The sequence below is a fragment of the Sphaeramia orbicularis genome, chromosome 13 (genome assembly GCF_902148855.1).
Source record: "Sphaeramia orbicularis chromosome 13, fSphaOr1.1, whole genome shotgun sequence".
In the NCBI taxonomy this organism is placed as follows: domain Eukaryota; kingdom Metazoa; phylum Chordata; class Actinopteri; order Kurtiformes; family Apogonidae; genus Sphaeramia; species Sphaeramia orbicularis.
This window is the reverse complement of record NC_043969.1, coordinates 45,488,557-45,507,177: the sequence shown is the minus strand read 5'-3', so window position 1 is coordinate 45,507,177 and position 18,621 is coordinate 45,488,557. Positions and strand designations below refer to the sequence as shown.

The following is an 18,621-nucleotide window of genomic DNA, read 5'->3' as shown; positions in this document are numbered from 1 at the left end:
CGACATGAATCCACCTGAGTCTACCTGAATCAACCAGTCTACCTTAATCCACCTGAACACCTGAGTCTACCTTAATCCACCTGAGTCCACCTGAATCCACCTGAGTCTACGTGAATCCACCTGAGTCTACATGAATCCACCTGAGTCTACCTGAATCAACCAGAGTCCACCTGAGTCCATTGAGTCTACCTTAATCCACCTGAGTCTACCTTAATCCACAGAGTCCACCTGAATCCACCTGAGTCCACCTGAGTCTACATGAATCCACCTGAGTCTACCTGAATCAACCAGAGTCCACCTGAGTCCATTTGAGTCTACCTTAATCCACCTGAGTCTACATGAGTCCACCTGAATCTACCTGAGTCTACATGAATCCACCTGAGTCTACCTGAATCAACCAGAGTCCACCTGAGTCCATTTGAGTCTACCTTAATCCACCTGAGTCTACCTTAATCCACTTGAGTCCACCTGAGTCCATTGAGTCTACCTTAATCCACCTGAGTCTACCTTAATCCACCAGAGTCCACCTGAATCCACCTGAGTCCACCTGAGTCTACATGAATCCACCTGAGTCTACCTGAATCAACCAGAGTCCACCTGAGTCCACCTGAGTCTACCTTAATCCACTGAGTCTACATGAGTCCACATGAGTCCACCTGAATCTACCCGAGTCTACCTGAATCCACCTGAGTCCACCTGAGTCCACCTTTGTCAGTTTTTATCTAATCCAGCAGCAGCAGAACATTTGCATTAAATATGTAAATCAGGATGAAACTCAGAGATCCAGAAGGGAGGAGGGACCGGAGACACAAATCCAACCCCAGAACCACAGACCAACATGGACTCACATCAGGAAGTGATCAAAACCAAAAGACAAAACTAAAAAAAAACAGACAAACTCTCCCATCTGCCATCATACCACCGTGGACAGGTTGAGAACAGACATTTAATGAAAAAATACAAATATTTAACTGTAAAGTAGAGCTGGGTGATTAAAAATGATTATTATAGTTATTGAGATGAGTTTTACACCAGAACATACAACTTGGTCTTGTTTAATGTGTAGTTTCACTCATCTGTATTTAATATGAATATTTTATCATAATTGTTTAGAACGGTCGACCTTCAGATTTATGAATGTTCAGCTGTTGTTTGACTTTTCTGAAGAATAGTCAAAAAAAAAAAAAACACAAATAAACTGAAATCTGCAAAACAATTCAGATCACATATTCATGCATCAATAAAACGAGGGTTGAATCATAAAATCAGTGTCCTCATCTGTTTCTGTTAAGACTTTCAAAGCATTTTTGTCTTTTTACACCTTTTTACGTTTTATCTTTTGACACCTTTGACATTGTTTTAATCTTTTAATATATTGGATAATTTTAGTCTTTTTATATCTTTAACATTTTCATATATTTACTTTGCTGATGATGCTTCTTTTTTTGGGTTTATTTTTTCAAACCCCATCTCACTGCCCAGTTTCTTCATCATTCTGTCAGGTTATTAAAAAAAAAATAAAAAAATCACTGTTCAACCATTAAAGAAATAATGATTTGACATTTTTATGATAATATCAGTATGGACTTATAGAAAACGGTTATGATACAACAGTTTTGTCTGTATCTACCATCTCTACTAAAAGTGCATAAATTCTAAAGCAAATAAAACCAAAAAAAAAAAGTCAACATGTCTAATCTCTTATTAATTTGTATAATTTCTATTTATAACCTCCAACAATTTTTTTTTTTAATTTTTATTATATATTCTTTATTATTATTATTATATTATTATAGTATTATATTTTTCTCTTTCCTAATGTTTTTACTTACAGTATTCTATATATTTGTAATGTAAAGATTATGTGAATTATGAAACGTTCTACCCTGGTTGTTTATATTATGTACATATACTGTTAATGCTAATTGTTAAAAAAAATAAAAAAAAATCTCTACAAAAGCGCCAAAGAAAAATCAGCCATCAGGGAAAAAGGAGGAATAAAACAAGTTATATTTACCCAGAATTCCCATGTATCTGTGAACCTCTGAGTCTTTCTTCCCAAACATCCACTAATCACTGACTGAAAACTCATGTTAGAGGCTTAGTTTTATTATTTAAAGCATAATTCAAACCAAAATGAACAACAGTATTTTTTATGACGCCTTCAACGATCAATTTTGGGAAAAAACAATTAAAAATATAATTGAATTCCTCGGATAAAGCCTCAGATCCAGTTTGAAACCTCATTCGTGCGTATTTTCTGTGCGTCTCCTCTCCTTTTCCACAGTCTGGGGTTCAGTGTTGTGCTGTGGATGTGTTTTTTTCCTATATTCCTGGTGTGTGGGTAATGTGGGGTCCGTGTGCAGATCAGTGGCTCACCGTTGTTGCAGTACGGAGCAGCAGGTTGGTGCTGTCTGTACAGACCTCCCGCACGACGCGATGCGCTCCGACATTCCCGACGGGTCCGACTCCGCTCCAGGTCCCCGCTCCGTCCGATCCTCCGACCCGCTCGCGTTCGTCCTTCAGACCCCCACTCCGTCTGCTCTGCCCCTCAGTTCATCACACCACACCTTTACCTGCTCGGACACGAGACCGCTCTCCCCGCTCCCGACCTGCTGTGTTGCGTCAAGGTGGGACGTAACCAGAACCACTCCGCTTTCACATATAAAACGCGAATGGGCCTAAAAATTCAATTCAATCCAAGTTCAATTCCGTTCCAGTTCAGTTCAATTCAATTAAAAAGACTTAATACAATAAAATTTAATTCACTTAAAAGCTTAAATCAAATTAAACAAATCAAAAATAATTACAATTAAATTAAATTAAAATAAATAAATAAATAAATACCGTGACTAGATCAATAGAAAAAGTGGATAATATACAGAACGACAATGGACACTTATGTTCTAAATGTTTGTGTAGTAAAATTTCAAAAATGAAACCATAAAATATATGTTAAAAATGAAATCAAATTAGATTAGATTAAACTAAATTCAAATGTACAGATCATTGGATGGTCCAAGGAGATCAGAAATAATAGGGAAAAAAATTGAAAAATTATAAATATATGGGATGACAATGTCCCTCCTGAGACCAAATATGAAGACATTACATTTTTAAAACATTTACCCTGAATAATTGTGTCTTATAGTTGAACAATACCACAAACTGTAAAGTAAAACCAATACAGTGTCAAATTCAACAAGAAATTTTGAGATATAAAACTACTACCAGCCTCTTCTACTACTACCAACTACTACCACTACTAGTAGCTGCTGCTGCTACTACTACTAATAGTAGTGTACTACTACTACTACTACCAATATAATCATCATCATCATCATCATCATCATCATCATAGTTTATCAAAACAAAAATGCATTAAAAGATAAATAGAATTATTTCAAAAATACACCAACCTAACTAAAATAAATTTAGCCTATGTCTGTTTAAACTTACAAACGGTCAAATTTTATGTACATTTTTTAGCCATAATATCCAGGTTTTCATACTTGCTAGGTCCTATTACTGGATCAGCAGTTATTAAAACATTACATCAGTAGATGCTTTCGGTCTTTGTGAGTTATACTGGATATTACTGGTATAAGACGTTAAAAAGCGGGAAAAAGTTATGTAGGCTAATAATATACATATAAAGGACTCATTTTAGACAACAGTACTTATTTTTTGTTATTATACACTAATAAAACATACTTATGGATGTTATTTTTCATCTCTGTTACTAGATGTACTAAATGTTACCCACAGCATTTTAAGGGGATATATAATATTCAACCAAAAGAAATAAAGGGGGATTTCCAAAGAAGTAAATAAAAAGGCAACACAATATTTTTGGTTGTTGATGTTTGGGGTAAAAAATCAGCTGCGATTCCAACACATCCAACTCATCGACTTGTTGATTTATTCATCGACTTTGGATTTTATTTTGAAGGAGACACCAGCTGTTTCCGGTAATAACTTATGAAAAATTGCCGAGATCCTCATTGGCTTGATTCTTTCCCTCAGTACTGCTGTTACTATGGCAACAGCCTCTCCAGTCCACAGCTCGTGGTACAGGCACGAAGAGAAGATGATGAGAAAAAGAAGCAGAGAAAACAGGGTGAAAATTGAAATAACCTCTAATAAATAAATTGCTGTGTATGTTTGTGGAACTGACATCTTCCATGTGAGACTGAAAAAGAAACCGGATCCAGGTGTCAGGAGACGCTCGTGAATATTTAATTAATGAACGTGTATTTTCACCTGGTGCACGTGCTTCTTCATTGACACCGAAGCCTGTTTAACCCCTTCATCACCGCAGGCACAAAGAAAAAGAGGAAATACAACCAAACATAAGTATCTAACAAACTAATCCATCCATCCATCCATCCATCCATTCCATCATCTTCTACTCTGTTTTACATCTGTTCATGTTTTTTAATGTCAGTACGTAAATTCCAGACAAAACTATCAAATAAACAAAATTACACAAGTGAAAATGGGATAAATAAAAGTCCAGTAAGAATATGAAGGAAATGTCACTTGCTTTATGTAAAATAGTTTCATTTACTCTGTGAGGTCACCGAATTAGATTATTTCTATTACAAACCCTTTGGAAATGCTGCTTCAGATGCTTTTTTGAAGTAAAAACTATGAATATACACTAACTTATTTCTATACAGGGTGGGGAAGCAAAATTTACAATGAACATTTAGTTGTTTTTTCCTCACCAGGGCACTACGTCAATTGTTTTGAAACCAAACGTATATTGATGTCATAATCATACCTAACACTATTATCCATACCTTTTCAGAACTTTTGCCCATATGAGTAATCAGGAAAGCAAACGTCAAGAGTGTGTGATTTGCTGAATGCACTCGTCACACCAAAGGAGATTTCAAAAATAGTTGGAGTGCCATAAAGACTGTTTATAATGGAAAGAAGAGAATGACTATGAGCAAACTATTACGAGAAAGTCTGGAAGATACTATTAAAGAAGAATGGGAGGAAGTTGTCAGCTGAATATTTGAGGAAACACTTGCGCAAGTTTCAGGAAGCGTGTGAAGGCAGTTATTGAGAAAGAAGAGGACACATAGATAAAAACATTTTCTATATGTCAATTTCTTGTGGCAAATAAATCTCATGACTTTCAATAAACTAATTGGTCTAACACTGTTCTTTCAATCCCTGCCTCAAAATAGTGTACATTTTTGCTTCCCCACCCTGTACATGTAAAAACATGCATGTAGTTTTATTCAAGTTGAAGAATAATTTGTTTTCATCAAACCTACTTTATACCATAAAGACCCAGTGCTACTTTTGTGGCAGTTCCAGAATATATTTTCTCTATATTTACATTTCTTAAGTATACTGGCTCTGTATTTGCAGTTTTTTCACTGAAATCAGGGTATTTTCCTATATTTAATTCACTGATCATATAGATACTTCATAAAAGCTCAGAATAAAGTTAGGAATATGATATCAGAAACAGAGAAAACTGATGTAAAAGTGACTTTTTCGGCAAAATCTATCATTAACTGAACATAAATCAAGTGTGTCCATCCACTGTCACTGGTACAGCTCCATGGGTTTTGCTGATGAATCATATTGTAGAAGAAGATGGTGTTTCCACGGTAACTACGGAGCTTCTGAATGTCCAATGGGTCATATTTGCTGACCATGAAAAGATGACAAACTATTTTACACCAATTATTTACATGTATTGATAGGAAATGGATCAACAGGTATTAAACAGTTTAGATCAGTATACACCTGTAGTGTCAGTGGCTGTTTGGATCTTTATGGGTTAATGTGGAATGTTTGTTATTCTGTATGATATGTAGATGTAAACCTAACTGTATTTTGTTAATCTCAAATAATTGAACTGTATGTGTTGTTACTTCCACTCTGTTATAGATTTACTCTCTAATCAATTTATTTCAAAGGTCACTACTTTGCTCAACATATATTCATAAAAACTGAATTTTTCTGCTGTAACTGTGTTTTTTTGTAACATAATCTCACTACTTACCACCTTTAGACCTATCAATATCTGTTTTTATTGACTGTTCATCTACCTGAGCTCATACAGAGCTGCAGTACCTAGTTTTCTCCACTAGAGGACAGCAACCGCCGTCTGTTACCAGTGTCCAACAGCAGAATAATAAGGATTTACTGACTGTAGGTTATTAAGTGAGAATTTTCTTAAATAATTTTGAAACATACTAATTTATTAGAGAATAAGTGGAACATTTAAAGTGAATAATGTCACGAAAATAACCTCACATAAAATACTCCTTGGTAATGTTAAATAAGAAAATGTTTTATTTCCATTACTTAAAAAACAAATGAGGTATATTCAGAAGTTATGGTATGACAGCAAATGTACAGATGCAAAAAGCACACTCAAGAAAACATTCAAGCACAAGAAAACAGACAAACAAAATAAAACACACATTTTTATAAAACAGATTTTCCACAAGTATATGGAACTGAGGGCTGTTTAACATCTGTATCACATTGCATATGTATTTATTTTTGGGGAAAAGTGTCTATTATGCTATTCTTAGGACTGACATGACCATAAATAATCCATATGTTGATACTTAATGCCTGTAGTTTTTATTTTTACACACGTGTCATGTTGCGCACGCGCAGAAGGGTTTGTTATGGTCACGTGACCGCTGACTCAACTCCACTAAAACCGTTGCTGAGGTCCGACACATGAGTACGAACTGATGAAACTTCTGGAAATACACAACGCTGACGTGTGAATAAGACGCACAGGAGCATAAACTGGATTAAGGCTTCAGAGTTTAACACAGTGGAGAAACTAGCGGAGCTGAAAACAAGTTTAAAGTCAATACGCCGGGTTTATGTTTATGCTAGTGTTAGCATTAGCCTGCTAATCTAAGGAAGAGGAAGAAGAGTGTGTGAAGTGTCCAAATACAGACTGGACTGAGGGTAAGACACTGAAATATGGCACCACCTGTTTATGTCTGAAGAAGAGTTCATGGTTTACAGAGTTTATGGATGTAAAACAAGTTTGGTGTGTATGACTGAGATGAAAACTCAGCTGTTGAAACTCAGTGAACAATTCGAAAGTTTAGGAAGTTACTGTCTCAAACCCACAAGACAAACAAGACAGGATGTAATGACCAAGAACTTTAGCTGAGGTCAGATGAGAGTTAAAAAACCAAAGTGTATGTATTTTAAGTTAGTGAACAAGCACTTATTTATAAATTTGTCTTGTGTTTATGCAGGTATTGATTTGTTTTTAAATAATTTTTTGTATTGGATTTTAAACTCCCATTTATTGGGATTTTAACTCCTTCAGACTTTATTTTTAACCTCGGTGGAGTTTTTTTTTTTTTTTTTTTAAATCTTTTATCTCTTATCACAATCATTCTTTTATTGACGTGCCCTGATTGGTGGAACTTGGAGCACTCTTATTGTATCATGTCTATAGTCATCTCATGTCTTGGTTTTATGTCACATGTCATTATGTTTTGAGAATTGTCAAAAATCCATTCATCATCTAACTACAAAACAAATCTACCTGTGGGTATAATAGAATCTTTATTTCATCAGTAGTAGTTTGTCACACATGTAAACATGGACCACACACACACCGACATTTGGCTTCTTCCTTTAACCCACACATACTGCATGCTAGGAGCAGTGGGCTCGCCATGTCAAGCGCTCGGGGAGAAAATGGGGGGTTAAGTGCCTTGCTCAAGGGCACATCAGCCAACAACTCTCCACCAGTTCAGGGAATTGAATCAGCAATCCTTCGGTCACAAGCCGACTCTCCAGCCATCTAGGCCACGGCTGCCTATAAAACCTAATAGTAGCAATAAAAGGAGGGTTCACATATCAGTTGTAGTTTTTATTCATCAGGACAAACCACATTTACCAAACAACAGAACATTCAAAGCTGTATACATGAATGAATGACGTAAAGTAACAAAAGTGATCCCAAAAGGCAAAAGAAAATGTCTTATGAGATAAATACAAGTATTACAGTATACAAAAATATATAGCAATATTGATAATAAGCCTCAATTTCTGTCATTACAGAAATGTTAAAGTGAAGTTGTAATGCTTAGCAGAAGGAAGTTAGGACTAACTAAGGGGAAATGACTAACAACATGAAGAATCACCTGCAAAATACAGTATTTCTTTTTGTTTTGTTTTTAATTTCAAACATGTTAAACATTCACAGTACTTGCATAGCACTTTCACATTTCCTTTTCTTCCCCTGTTTGAAAAAGAGTAGGTAGAAATGGAAACTTATATGTTCCTACCCTATATGTTCCTTAAAAAGTTTGAAATCCAATCATAGGACTTATAGTGTTTATGATATGGCTTTTACTAGTGTAGGGCAAATATTTTCAGAAAATATTCATGCAATCAGCAAAATGTTAATAATCTATTAAAAAAAAATGCTTGCTTGCTTCAAGTGGGGTTTTTTTGTTGCCATTTTTAATCAGAAACCAAATACTCATAGAGGAAGTGTTACTTTAAAAAAGAAAGAAATTACAATATAGTGAACATTTAGTCACATGACTGACCATCTGACTGATCAGCTGTTTCCGTTGTTTTTCAGATAATCAGATAAAATGTAAAATGTGTTTTTCCAACAGGTTTGACTGAATCATTCCTGTCTCATCTGTGGAAAAAACAAACAAAACAAAACATCGTAGCCATTTTAGATGAAAACAGCAACAGAATGCTCTTCTTCTACTGTGTTTATTACAGACATGTATCATGAAGGCAACAGGACTGACTGCTGGTGATACAACACAACCTAGATTATCCAAACCATCCCATGAGTCGGTCGAAACATAAATTCAGCAGAAAGCACCTTCCATCATCCAGTACTGTTCTGTGCTTACGTGGGGTGTATGAGTAAAATTCGAAGTGTGACCCTAACCCAGTGAAAGAGATCTTAAAGTGCATCCATAACGGTCTCATAAAGTCTTTAATGGAACTGTAGAAGACCTGATTTTCCTCTTTTCATCAGTGCTTCATCATCAGTACAGATCTGTTGTGGAAGCCAGATCTCCTCTTGGAGGTTTGACACAGTGTCTGTTGTGTTTCTCCATCACCCCAAAGCTTTTTCCACTTATAATTATCTGTCAATGCAGAGAAAAATGAAGTCTAATATGAAAGTTTTCTCCTCAGGCTGCCTTCAGGATGCGGCCCCGACAAAGAGGATCCCACCTGGGTCTGCTGCTCCTGGCCTCCCAGCTGATCCACGTGGGTTTTGACAACATTCCCCCCGTGACTCTGGCTGTTCTGGGACTCAACGCCTACCTTTACCTGTTTCCAGCAGCTCCTCTGATGAAGGTACCGCACTGATGCTCAGTGTCTGTCTTCTGTCAGTCCTGCCGCTCCACCCCTTTTGTTTATATGTGGTCATTTCCAGCTCCAAAAAGCCAACATTAACAGACTACATACTGTTTCCTTCAAAATGGCCTTTCAGAAACTGATAAGAGATGTTATGGTTCCTCTGTCCACAAACTACATGGTTCAATGTTTTAACTATGAAAGACAAGAACAGTCTGCGTGCTATTGTAAAAATATGCTCCAAGATCGTTGGAGTCAGACTCAGAGACTTGTCTTCCCTCTGGGAGCTTCAGGTGGTGAGAAAAGCACAGTCCATCATCAGGGACCCTCACTGTGTGTTGCATCTGAAGTTTGCCTTGATGCCTTTAGGCCGGCGTTACCATGCTCCTCAGAGGAGTACCAACACATATTCAAAACCTTTTATTCCTTCAGCTATCACACTTTTATACTCTGACAGAAGCCATTTTAGTCATTTTATATGATTTTTGTTGTTGTTTTTTTTTTTTTCTTTTTTTTAAATATTAGCGGAACCAATAGGGCCTTTCAGTCTTTTAGTCTGCATTGGTATTTATTGATTACTTATTGTTGATTATTTAAATGCATTTATTCGTAGTTGCTTTCAATAGTCCTGTATTTGTACACTGATTTATTTATGTTTGTCACATTGCGCTTTGGATGTGGGCTGATGTCTGTGGTAAGCTGCAAATGAATTGCCCATATGGGATAAATAAAGTTTTGTGAATCTGAATAAAGTTTTTCAGTGTCGTGATGTGATTGAGGCCCTGTCTATTCGAAGACAGTTTCAGTCATATCCGCAAAAGTTTTGTATCAGATAGGCCTGTTGGTCCACATGAAACCGGCATTTTCAGTCACTGAAACTGCAACTTTTTGAAACCAGTCCCAAAGTGAATAAATTTGAAAACGCCGGTCTTCTTCTGTACGACCAAAGCACAACTTTTCTTGAACAGTGATGTCATAGCCCCACCTCTCTAACCTTTCACCCTGGAAGCAAGACGCCACTTCACAACAACAACAACAATGGCAGACTATGGAGTAGTGCTCATGCTACAACAGCTGTTGAGCTTATTGGAAATATTGAATCCAAATTTTCAGCTACTCTTTCATTACAATGAGCAACAAACAACCATAGCAACAATATTCACTACATGCTCTTGAATGAATAACGGTCATTTTTACAGTTTTCATCTTGTTGAATAAGAAGTTAACATTGTACTTATGCCTAAAAATCATAAATCAAATGTGGGTTTTTTGTTTTGTCTTTTTGCTTGTCTTGCACATTATTTTTTATCTTCCATCTTTAATGAATAGTTTAAAACCACAAATAACTGTCTGGTTTCTTCAACTATTAAAGATAATGAAATAATATCCTCCTTAGACCCAGCAATGTATTTTTGTCCTCTGTTGGGGACACGAGTTTCACAGCTTTATTTAAAAAATAACCCAAAACAAAACAAAAAACACTGTCCACTGAAAAGGAAATTACATAAAATGTTTTTAAAATGGTTGTGAAAAAAACAAAAAAAAATGTTGCATTATGCTGTTTCAAATCAAAACAATTATTTAATGAAAAAAAGTCAAAACTTTTACTTCCCTGGTTCTCAGGATGATATAAGTATAATGTAAATAATGAAAAACCACAGTCCAGTCTTTACGTATCCGTTGCTGATGCCTCGTTCTGTCCTTCGTGTCCGTCTCCAGGCCTGCGTGAGCGTCCAACAGGCGTACTGGTACGGAGACTGGCGCCGCCTCCTGCTGTCGCCGCTGCACCACGCTGACGACATGCACCTGTACTTCAACATGGTGTCGTTCCTGTGGAAGGGGATGAGGCTGGAGCGCCGTCTGGGCGGGGCCTGGTTCCTCTACCTGCTGTCCGTCTTCTCTCTGCTCACCGGATTGGTCTATCTGCTGCTGGAGGCGGGGCTTACGGAGCTCATGCAGGACCAGTCGTACAGCATGACCTGCGCCGTGGGCTTCTCAGGTGTGGAATGATGAGTGAAAGGTTCTACAAGTGTCTGATACTGACTGTCCCTTTAACCCTTTTTAGACGATTGTGTCTCTGGTGCCACTTTTTTCCATACACTTTTATTCAGATTATAGGAAGTTTTGAACCGTTTGTGCAATTGATAAAATGTCGATGTCATCTAAAGCTTAGATTCGGAGCTTTCCATTGCAATATAACACATTACAGTAGAGACCTGCTTTGGCTGAGGGGGAGGGCTGGAAGTGGGTGGAGCAGAGAGCAGCAGAGTGCAGTCGGTGAAAGAGAGATGGAAGATTTTTAGTACTTTCATTAGAGTTTTAGCGAGATTTTATCGATGAATTCTAATAATTGTATATAATAGTGATAGTGCTGTTTTGGAGTGTTCTACTAGTGTGGTTTGCTACGTTTTTGTTGAGTTTTGCTGGGTTTTTCCTCCCTTTTTTTTTTTTTTAACTGTATTTCTCCATATTTTTCCAGTTTGTATGGTTCATTGATAGTTGTATTTTAGCTGTAAATATTATATAAATGTACAGTATGTATATTTATATATGTATGTAAATGTATATGTATATGCAGAGGGCTAACTAGGGCAGAAAGAGACGCAGTGTCTGTAAAAGAAGCAGAACATGAATGTTTTTGTCAGTGAAATAAGGGGCTCTGTTTACAACTAGACAGGAAATGAACAGAGACAAACAGGCTAAAAATGACTGGAAATAATTAAAAATAAGAATCTATAACATGAGACCAGAATGACCGAGATAAACAAAAATGTTTGAGCGCATTTGAAATAGTCGAAAGTTTATTTCCATACTCTCATAAAATGTCGTTCTACACATTTACAATTATTTTTCATAATAAATATGATAAAAATTCAAGTCTAATTTTTTTTTTTTTTTTTACTATAACACACTGTTTTAAGCATTTATTGCATATAATAATGATTATTACTGACCAGATATTGAAGTTAAGTTTTTCCTAAATAAGGTGCAAAAGAATTGTCAAAAAAGACATTTTCTGACACTTTTATTGCAAAAAGAACATCAACTAGAAAAGCACTCGGAGAGCGCAGACCTCCACCAAGGCAGATCAGTGCCCCCCATCCCCGATCACCACCAAAATTTAATCATTTGTTCCTTGTGCCAGTATCAACATTTCCTGAAATTTTCATCCAAATCCATCCATAACTTTTTGAGTTACCTTGCACATGGACAGACAGATAGACAAACCAACGCCGGCATAAACATCACCTCCTTGGTGGAGGTAATAAATCTGGGTGGCCTGTTATAATGTTAGTCCTTAAAGGGTTAATATGCACTATGTGGTCAGTGTTGAAGGTGTATGGTGAATATGTAAGGTGAATATGAAGGTGCAGCAGAAGTAAAACCCGAACTGTCCTGTTTATCTGTGGGTTTCTAGGTGTCCTGTTTGGTCTGAAGGTGCTCAGTAACCACTACTATCCAGGAGGCGTGACCTACATGATGGGCATCCCTGTATCCAATCGATACGCCAGCTGGGTGGAGCTAGTGCTGATCCACGTCACATCACCTGGGTAAGTCAGAATGAAACCAAAACCACTAATCCACAAGGGTCAGGGTTCACTTTGTGGTCATTATAATGATTATTTTCAGCTTTATCTTCTTTGTTATATGAGTTCACTAAACCTTATCACATGTACAGTCATGGAAAAAATGATTAGACCATCAAAAGTCATCAAAAACAATGGTTATGCAAACAAGTCCTAACTCCTGTGTGTATCATGTGACTAAAACAGACAGAAAAGAAAACATGGAATGTCTAAAAGCACTGTTTTTGTCAGTACAATGCCATAGATATTGATGGAAGAACTGAAGTGATTTGGTTATTATAAAACATGGAAAATGGATAGATATCAGCTCTGAAATTAAACTACTATGAGCTATTTTTGTTGTTATCATTATATTTGTCCAAACAAATGTACCTTTAGTTGTACCAGGAATTGAAATGAACAAGAAATTGAAGAAACAAGGGTGGTCTAATTATTTTTTTCTTCGACTGTATGTTCTGTAACAGTATAGTTGATAGAATTTGTGTTTGGTTGCATAATCAGGGTTCATACGGGTGCTTGAAATCCTTGAAAATGCTTGAATTTCAATGTTGTGTTTTCAAGGTCTGAAAAGTGCTTGAATTTTAGTTTAAGTGCTTGGAATTATAACTCTGTGATGTGATTTATTTCTTGTTTTTTTTAATATTAACTCAAACCAAAGCTACTTACAGAGAGGTGATACATTCTGAAAAATAAGACTATGTCAAAAAAAAAAATTAGCAGGTGTTCTCAGGTCGACTCCAGGTACATTTTTATCTTCATCTTTGGTTCAGTGTGAAGAACATCAAGTGGCTTCATTTTTTTTGGATTGAACTTTGTGTTCTTAAATTTTTAGACATTTTGCTATCATGAAACATAATTTTAGATGTTTATAGTGTAATACATTGTACGTCATTGTGATAAAAAATAAAGTGAAAAAAATAATCATGACAATATGTATTTCTGTAGATACGTATTTAACCCCAGTGACAAGGGGATGTGCTGGAAAAATTTGAAAATGACCCTTAAAAGTGCTTGAATTTGACCTTGAAAAGTGTGTACGCACCCTGGTAATTCTAATGATCAGACGGATGATACGGCTCACAGTAGATTTCTTTTCTTGTGTTACTGACTTTGAGGAAAACAACTCCAAAAAGAAAAACTGCTAATAATATAAACCAAATATAAAATAAAATACAGAGTAACAGTATATAAATAACATCATCTCACCTTTAACCAGCATTTGTTTAACCCTTTCATGCATGAATTATGAGAACCTTAATCAAGATTTTTTGTTTCCCTGAGTGTTTTTATTCCTCTTTAAGCATGAAAAAAACAATACGATTGAAAATGTTCTTCTGAACCTATTTTAAATGAAGTTCCAGAAATGTCCACTCAGCTGGAAATTTTTGAAGCAGAGAAACATATATTTACTGATATGTTGTGTTGAAAACTATGAAATTAAAAACATTCTTAATGCTACTATTCTGATGTTTTTACACATTTTAACATACTCTAATACTAGTCACTTCATGGAGATAAAATGCAAAAACAACCCTTTTTGTTAAAAAAAAAAGTTAATTACAGTCTAATAACAATAATAAGCAATTGATTTACACTCTAACATGTTAGTGCAGATCAGGTTTATCAAGAACAGCAAAGTTACAGTAATGGTATGAATGTCAGTGTATGGGATGATCCATAAGCGTCCACTGTGTTAGCTGTGTTATGGAGCTAAAACAACAAAATCCATGAATATTTAAGAGAACACCTTTGAACAGCTGTCCACTGTAGTGACCACTATGCATGAAAGGGTTAAAGAACAGAGCTGCATTGTTCCTGTAATAATGACGATAAACATCTATTCTATTCTAAAGGTGATGATGTTCCATTCTATTAAATGCCTGGTTCCTCAACTCCCCCAATCACATCTCAGGTGGGAGGGGCCAAGACACAAGGAGGTGAAAATGGGAAATAAAGACAGATTAGATGAAAGTAGAGGAGGCGAGTAGAGAACAGATGATTGATGTGAGAAATTAAAGGAGGGGCTGGTTTATCTGAGGCTGTGGCTTAAATCAGCCACCAGAGGGCAGTGTTTCATCAGCTAAGGCTGGGTCTGTGTTTCAGGACCTCCTTCATCGGTCACCTGGCTGGTATCCTGGTGGGTCTCCTCTACACCTCCGGACCCCTGAAGACCCTCATGAAACACTGTGCAGGTCTGATGTAGTTTGTGTTTATGACATTTCATTTCCCCACCCTCCGAAGGGGAGGCAAGGGGTATTGTTTTTGGTTCGGTTTGTTTCTTTGTTTGTTTCTTTGTTAACACTCTAGCAGCAAAATTATTGGTTGAATTCATACCAAATTGGTTTGTAGTTTGCCAGTGGCGCAGAATAGATGTCAGTACATTTTGGGGAAAAATAGGTAAAAGTTTAAATTTTTTAATTAATTTTTTTTACATCTTTTTTATTCTCCCCCATTTACTTATAATGGGCAAAATTTCAAATGTCTGCAGCAGCAAAACTATTGGTTGAATTCATACCAAATTGGGTTTATAGATTACTAGTGACCCAGAATAGATGTGATTACATTTTGTGAAAAGTAGGTCAAAGTTCAAATTTCTTATGAATTTTTTAAATCTTTTTTTGTCTCCCATTTACTTAAAATGGGCACAATGTCAAATGTCGTTAAAAACATCAATTTTGTTTCAGTTTACTTCAAACTTGACACATATATAGAGGCAATTGTTATGCCGACATCTTGCTGGATCGATGCCAAAATAAGCTACAATACTTGCTCGGGGCGGGGTTTGTTGTTCCTGGCACCACTTGTTAAGTGTAGGTTTTGCATCTTGGTAAAACCAACAGCTCCTGTATGTCCTGTCATATGTACATGTGTATTTATCCTAATATCTAAACACAAATTTTTAACTCTATCCTGTTCATTTTTATTTTCTCCAGGGTTTGTAACGAATGGCTTTAACTCCAGACCATCTACATACTTCAACTCCTCAGGTATCACAGGTTTTTCAGTTTTGTGATGGTAATTAGGTTAGATATTTCACATTGTTTTAAATTTAACTTCAATCAGATTCAGATTCAGATAATTTTATTAATCCCATACGGGCGATTTGTTTGCAGCTTACCACAGACATCAGCCCGCATCCAAAGTGCAATGTAACATACATAAATAAATGAATAAATCAGTTCACAAATACAAGATCATTGAAAGCAACTATGAATAATGCATTTAAATAATCAACAATAAATAATCAATAAATACCAATGCAGACTAAAACACCCTATTAGTTCTGCTAACGTAAAAAAAGTCATATAAAATGACTAAAACGGCTGCTGTCAGAGTTTAAAAGCGTGATAGCTGAAGGAATAAAAGGTTTTGAATATCTGTTGGTTCTCCTCTGAGGTGCATGTTAACGCCGGCCTGAAGGCATCAAAACAAACCTCTTACGCAACACATGGTGAAGATCCCTGAAGATGGTCTGTGCTTTCCTCACCACCAATTTTAGAACTGATTAGTTTTAGTTCACTTTAGAATTAGCTTTAGTGATAAATTTGGTTTTGAGGCGTTATAGAGACTGAAAAAAGGTGCAAGAACCAATGTGACAGATTGGGAAAAACTATTAACGTTAGAGGAAAACAGCTGATTTTACCTGCATGTGTATTTAGTTTTAGTGTGTTTTCCAAACATCACGTTTTTTTTTTATTTTGTGTTAATTAATTAAATATTTCTTTCGCCACTAGTTTTACTCGTTTTAGGACTTCATCAATAATTTCTTCAAACATGTTGTCCGACGAAACTACTTGTCGGATTCATTTAAAATTTTATACGTATCTTCCTTGGGACAATGTTTACAAAGTTTGTTCACAGTTTTAACAAATTTAGATTTTTGAGTTTTTGACGAATTTTTGAAATATTAAAAATTTGCCTTTCCTTATAATGGTCTGTATTTTGATGGTTTATATCATGTAAATGGTTAGAAATATCAATACTTAGATTGAGTTAGCTGAGTTCTCCTCCAGTGAAAGTACCACCCACTTTTGCATCCAGACCACAGGACTCTAACATAGAACAGAACCTGAAAACCTTCCAAATTCAACCTGGTATTGATTCTTGATAGAACATAACACTGAGATACAGGGACTTTGGTTCTATTTTTACTTCTGTTGCCTCGTTCTCCTGTTTATTGCATGTGTTCAGCTTTATTATTATGAAAACTACACCTGATAATAAACCTGTTTGGGATTTTTTACTGGTTTTGTTAAATTCTCTGTTTGTGTTGAACAGGTTACAGTGGTGGTGGTGGTTTTGGTGCTGGTGCTGGTTTTGGCGCTAGCGCTGGTTTTGGCGCTGGCGGTGGTGGCGGCGGTGGTTTTGGCAGTGGCGGGGGACATCCTCCTTACGATTACTCAGATAACAGGACCAATTACACCGCGTCCTACACCGGTGGACTGAGTGAGGAGGAGCAGTTAGAGGCGGCCATCAGAAACAGCCTGAACGACAGAGGTCAGAGACACAGAACTGAGCTCTAGAACCAACAGGAGACCACCGCAAGGACGTGGATCTCATACTGTTGTGTTTTACAGGACGTCCAAGCGCCCCAGAAGCCCCTCCTCCTTATGGTTTCAACCTCAGTGAGGACGACAGGAGAGCCGAGGAGATCAGGTGGAGGAGGCTGAGGAGGTTCGACAGCTGAACCAGGAGACAACGAGGATCCGGAGACGCGCGACGAGTCGGACTGTGCTTCTAAAAGGCGAGGAATAAGTGCCTACAGAGAATGAGTGGGACGTAGATAAAGCCTGACGCTGAGCAGCTGATCGACTGTTTGGTCCTTCGGTATCAAAATCAGACATTTATTTTCACAAAGTGTTGATGTTTGTTGGTTCTGTTAGAGCTCGTCAGCTTTGAGTTACTAAATAAGGGATGAGATGCTTCACATTAATCACATTAAGTATCGTAAACCATCCAAATGTCCCACAAAAGAGGCAGTTTCATGTTTTCCAATCAGATTAATATCTAAATCTATTTACTTAGACGTCTCAAAGCTTCAAATAAAAAGCCCAGAGAATATAAACACCAGAGCAGTGGTGTTGAACTCGTTTTAGTTCAGGTTCCACATACATTTACATTTACATTTATACATTTGGCGGATGCTTTTTTCCAAAGCGACTTACAGGGGAAGATTAACAATTAAGCTCTTTCTCTACTTCTTTTGTAAAGCACTTTAAAAATAACCACAGCGGACCAAAGTGTTGTACAGAAGAATAAATAAAAAACAAAATAAAAGAATAAAATATAACATACATACAACCCAATGTGTTCTCAACAGGCCAGACCAGTAAAATAATAACATAATAATATATAAATAATGACAACTCCAAATTTGTCTCTTTGGTTTTTTTTTTTGCAAACAAGTAAAATCACAGAAGGAAAATATTTACATTTACAAACGTATCATTTTACAAAAATGTGAATAACCTGAACAACCTGAAATTTCTACAGAAAAATAAATGCCACCCCCCCCCCCCCATCAAATTGAATGAAAATGTTAATCCAAGTTTCTTTAGTAGAAAATGAAACAAATTAAAAAAAAAACAATTAATAAATAAATAAAAAGTGCCACATCAGATAATACAGGTGCATCTCAATTAATTAGGACATCATCAAAAAGTCCATTTATATCAGTAAATGA

General features: G+C 36.3%; 1 protein-coding gene across 3 annotated transcripts; it reads left to right on the top strand.

The window, feature by feature from the left end:
* The first annotated feature begins 6,684 nt into the window (after positions 1 to 6,684).
* Positions 6,685 to 18,138, top strand: LOC115430955 (rhomboid-related protein 4-like). 3 transcript variants are annotated; one of them, XM_030151159.1, is made up of 8 exons: positions 6,685 to 6,963; positions 9,198 to 9,351; positions 11,071 to 11,350; positions 12,770 to 12,902; positions 15,042 to 15,130; positions 15,872 to 15,925; positions 17,217 to 17,435; positions 17,516 to 18,138. In XM_030151159.1, the coding sequence occupies exons 2-8, from the start codon at positions 9,199 to 9,201 to the stop codon at positions 17,623 to 17,625; spliced, it is 1,038 nt and encodes a 345-aa protein (XP_030007019.1). In that variant the 5' UTR covers positions 6,685 to 6,963; position 9,198; the 3' UTR covers positions 17,626 to 18,138. The 3 variants fall into 3 exon arrangements, with proteins under 3 accessions (XP_030007019.1, XP_030007018.1, XP_030007017.1); XM_030151158.1 differs by having other exon boundaries at positions 9,187 to 9,351; XM_030151157.1 differs by lacking the exon at positions 6,685 to 6,963 and adding an exon at positions 7,014 to 7,048.
* The last annotated feature ends 483 nt before the right edge of the window (positions 18,139 to 18,621 follow it).

Coding starts and splice junctions, on each gene's coding strand:
- LOC115430955 (XM_030151157.1), top strand. CDS start 7,029: ATGGATGTAAAACAAGTTTG. Junction 15,131..15,871: donor CCTCATGAAACACTGTGCAG/GTCTGATGTAGT, acceptor TATTTTCTCCAG/GGTTTGTAACGAATGGCTTT. Junction 15,926..17,216: donor TACATACTTCAACTCCTCAG/GTATCACAGGTT, acceptor TGTGTTGAACAG/GTTACAGTGGTGGTGGTGGT.